The 1,216-nt window shown below is 58.9% G+C and overlaps 1 protein-coding gene across 1 annotated transcript in view; it reads right to left on the reverse strand.

Moving 5' to 3' along the window:
• The window catches only part of MONBRDRAFT_9954 (uncharacterized protein), a gene marked incomplete at both ends in the record, with an annotated part of 19,200 nt that overhangs the window by 10,564 nt on the left and 7,420 nt on the right, over window positions 1-1,216 (reverse strand). Inside the window, 2 exons of the mRNA XM_001747706.1 lie at window positions 26-497; window positions 562-1,144. Coding sequence (XP_001747758.1) covers window positions 26-497; window positions 562-1,144 — 1,055 coding nt within the window. The remainder of the gene's footprint in view (window positions 1-25; window positions 498-561; window positions 1,145-1,216) is intronic.

The raw sequence follows: 1,216 nt of genomic DNA on the forward strand, positions 1-1,216 counted from the left end.
CCAAGAGGTCGAGCACGGCCTGAACCTCAGAATTACCAATCACGGCACGAGCCTTGTCGGCATCAAATGCTTTGGCAATCTGACCTCGGTTCAGACGGTTCGTGACGTGGTTTGCCCAGGCTTCGTCCGCCAGGTCCGGGTCGCGGACGAGTGACCTGAGGCTCTGGTCGACTGCGTCGTTCGGGTGGGCGCCCGCGCCGGCGTTCAGCTGTCCTCGACGGCTCTGCTTGCGTGCGACTGCCTTGCGCATGGCGTCCACGACCCGACCTAGTTGCCCCGTCACAAGCCAACGGAGACGATCGTGAAACATATTGCGCAGGTCAATCGTAGACAGTGCGGTCGAGGGAGCAGACAACAACATGCTAGGCAAGGCCAAAATCAAAGCCCAGCACATCTCTCGCTCTTCAGCGGTATAGTCCGAGTGGACGGCAGACCAATACAGCTGGCTCAGGGTGGCAGCCATCAGCTTGGTCTCGGTGGCGTTGGTAGCGGCTGCGCTGCATCAGTGGATGCCGGGCGAGCTTGAGCAGTTCGCAGACACTGATGCGAGACCCTACACACTGTTGGGGCCAAGCGCCACGCATAATCTCAAGCAGGTCGTGTCCAGCCGCATGAAACAACGCCTCGGTCGCTCGCTTCAGATTGGCACCACATCGGGAGCGGTGTTGACTGATACCAGTAGCTTCGAAGAAGAGGTGACACTTGTTGCACTGGGCGACCAATTTGGCCTCCATCACCTGCTTGACCAGATCAGTGGCTTGCTCGTCGTAGGGGTGCTTGCGTAGTACATGATTGACCCAGGCTTTGCGGTCAAGGCGGGGCCCCTTGCATTTGCAAAGCCCAAATGGGCAGGCGAGGAGTTGCCTGTGGCCAGATGTCTTCAGCAGGACCTTGCGCTGGGCATCCAGCACGTTGGCAGCGATGGGCGGAGCAGGATCGCTGAGAAGAACATCTTGCTCACTCTCACTGTGTTCGCCCGCTGCATCGTGTGTTTCACTCTCACTGACTTCGCCAAGTGGGGCTGAGTTTGCATGCTCACTGTGTTCGACAGGATGTGAAATGGCAGCGGGCAAAATGGCAGTGGCAGGGGGTGAAGCCGAGGGCGGAGAGGGATCGGAATGGGTTTGCTGTGTATCCGATGGATCTGGCAGCACCATTTGAGCGGGTGTAGGTGATTGCACCAATGGCTCAGGCGTGGCACTGCCGTTTGTGTCAC

Source organism: Monosiga brevicollis, genomic scaffold (assembly GCF_000002865.3).
Source record: "Monosiga brevicollis MX1 MONBRscaffold_18 genomic scaffold, whole genome shotgun sequence".
NCBI lineage: Eukaryota > Choanoflagellata > Craspedida > Salpingoecidae > Monosiga > Monosiga brevicollis.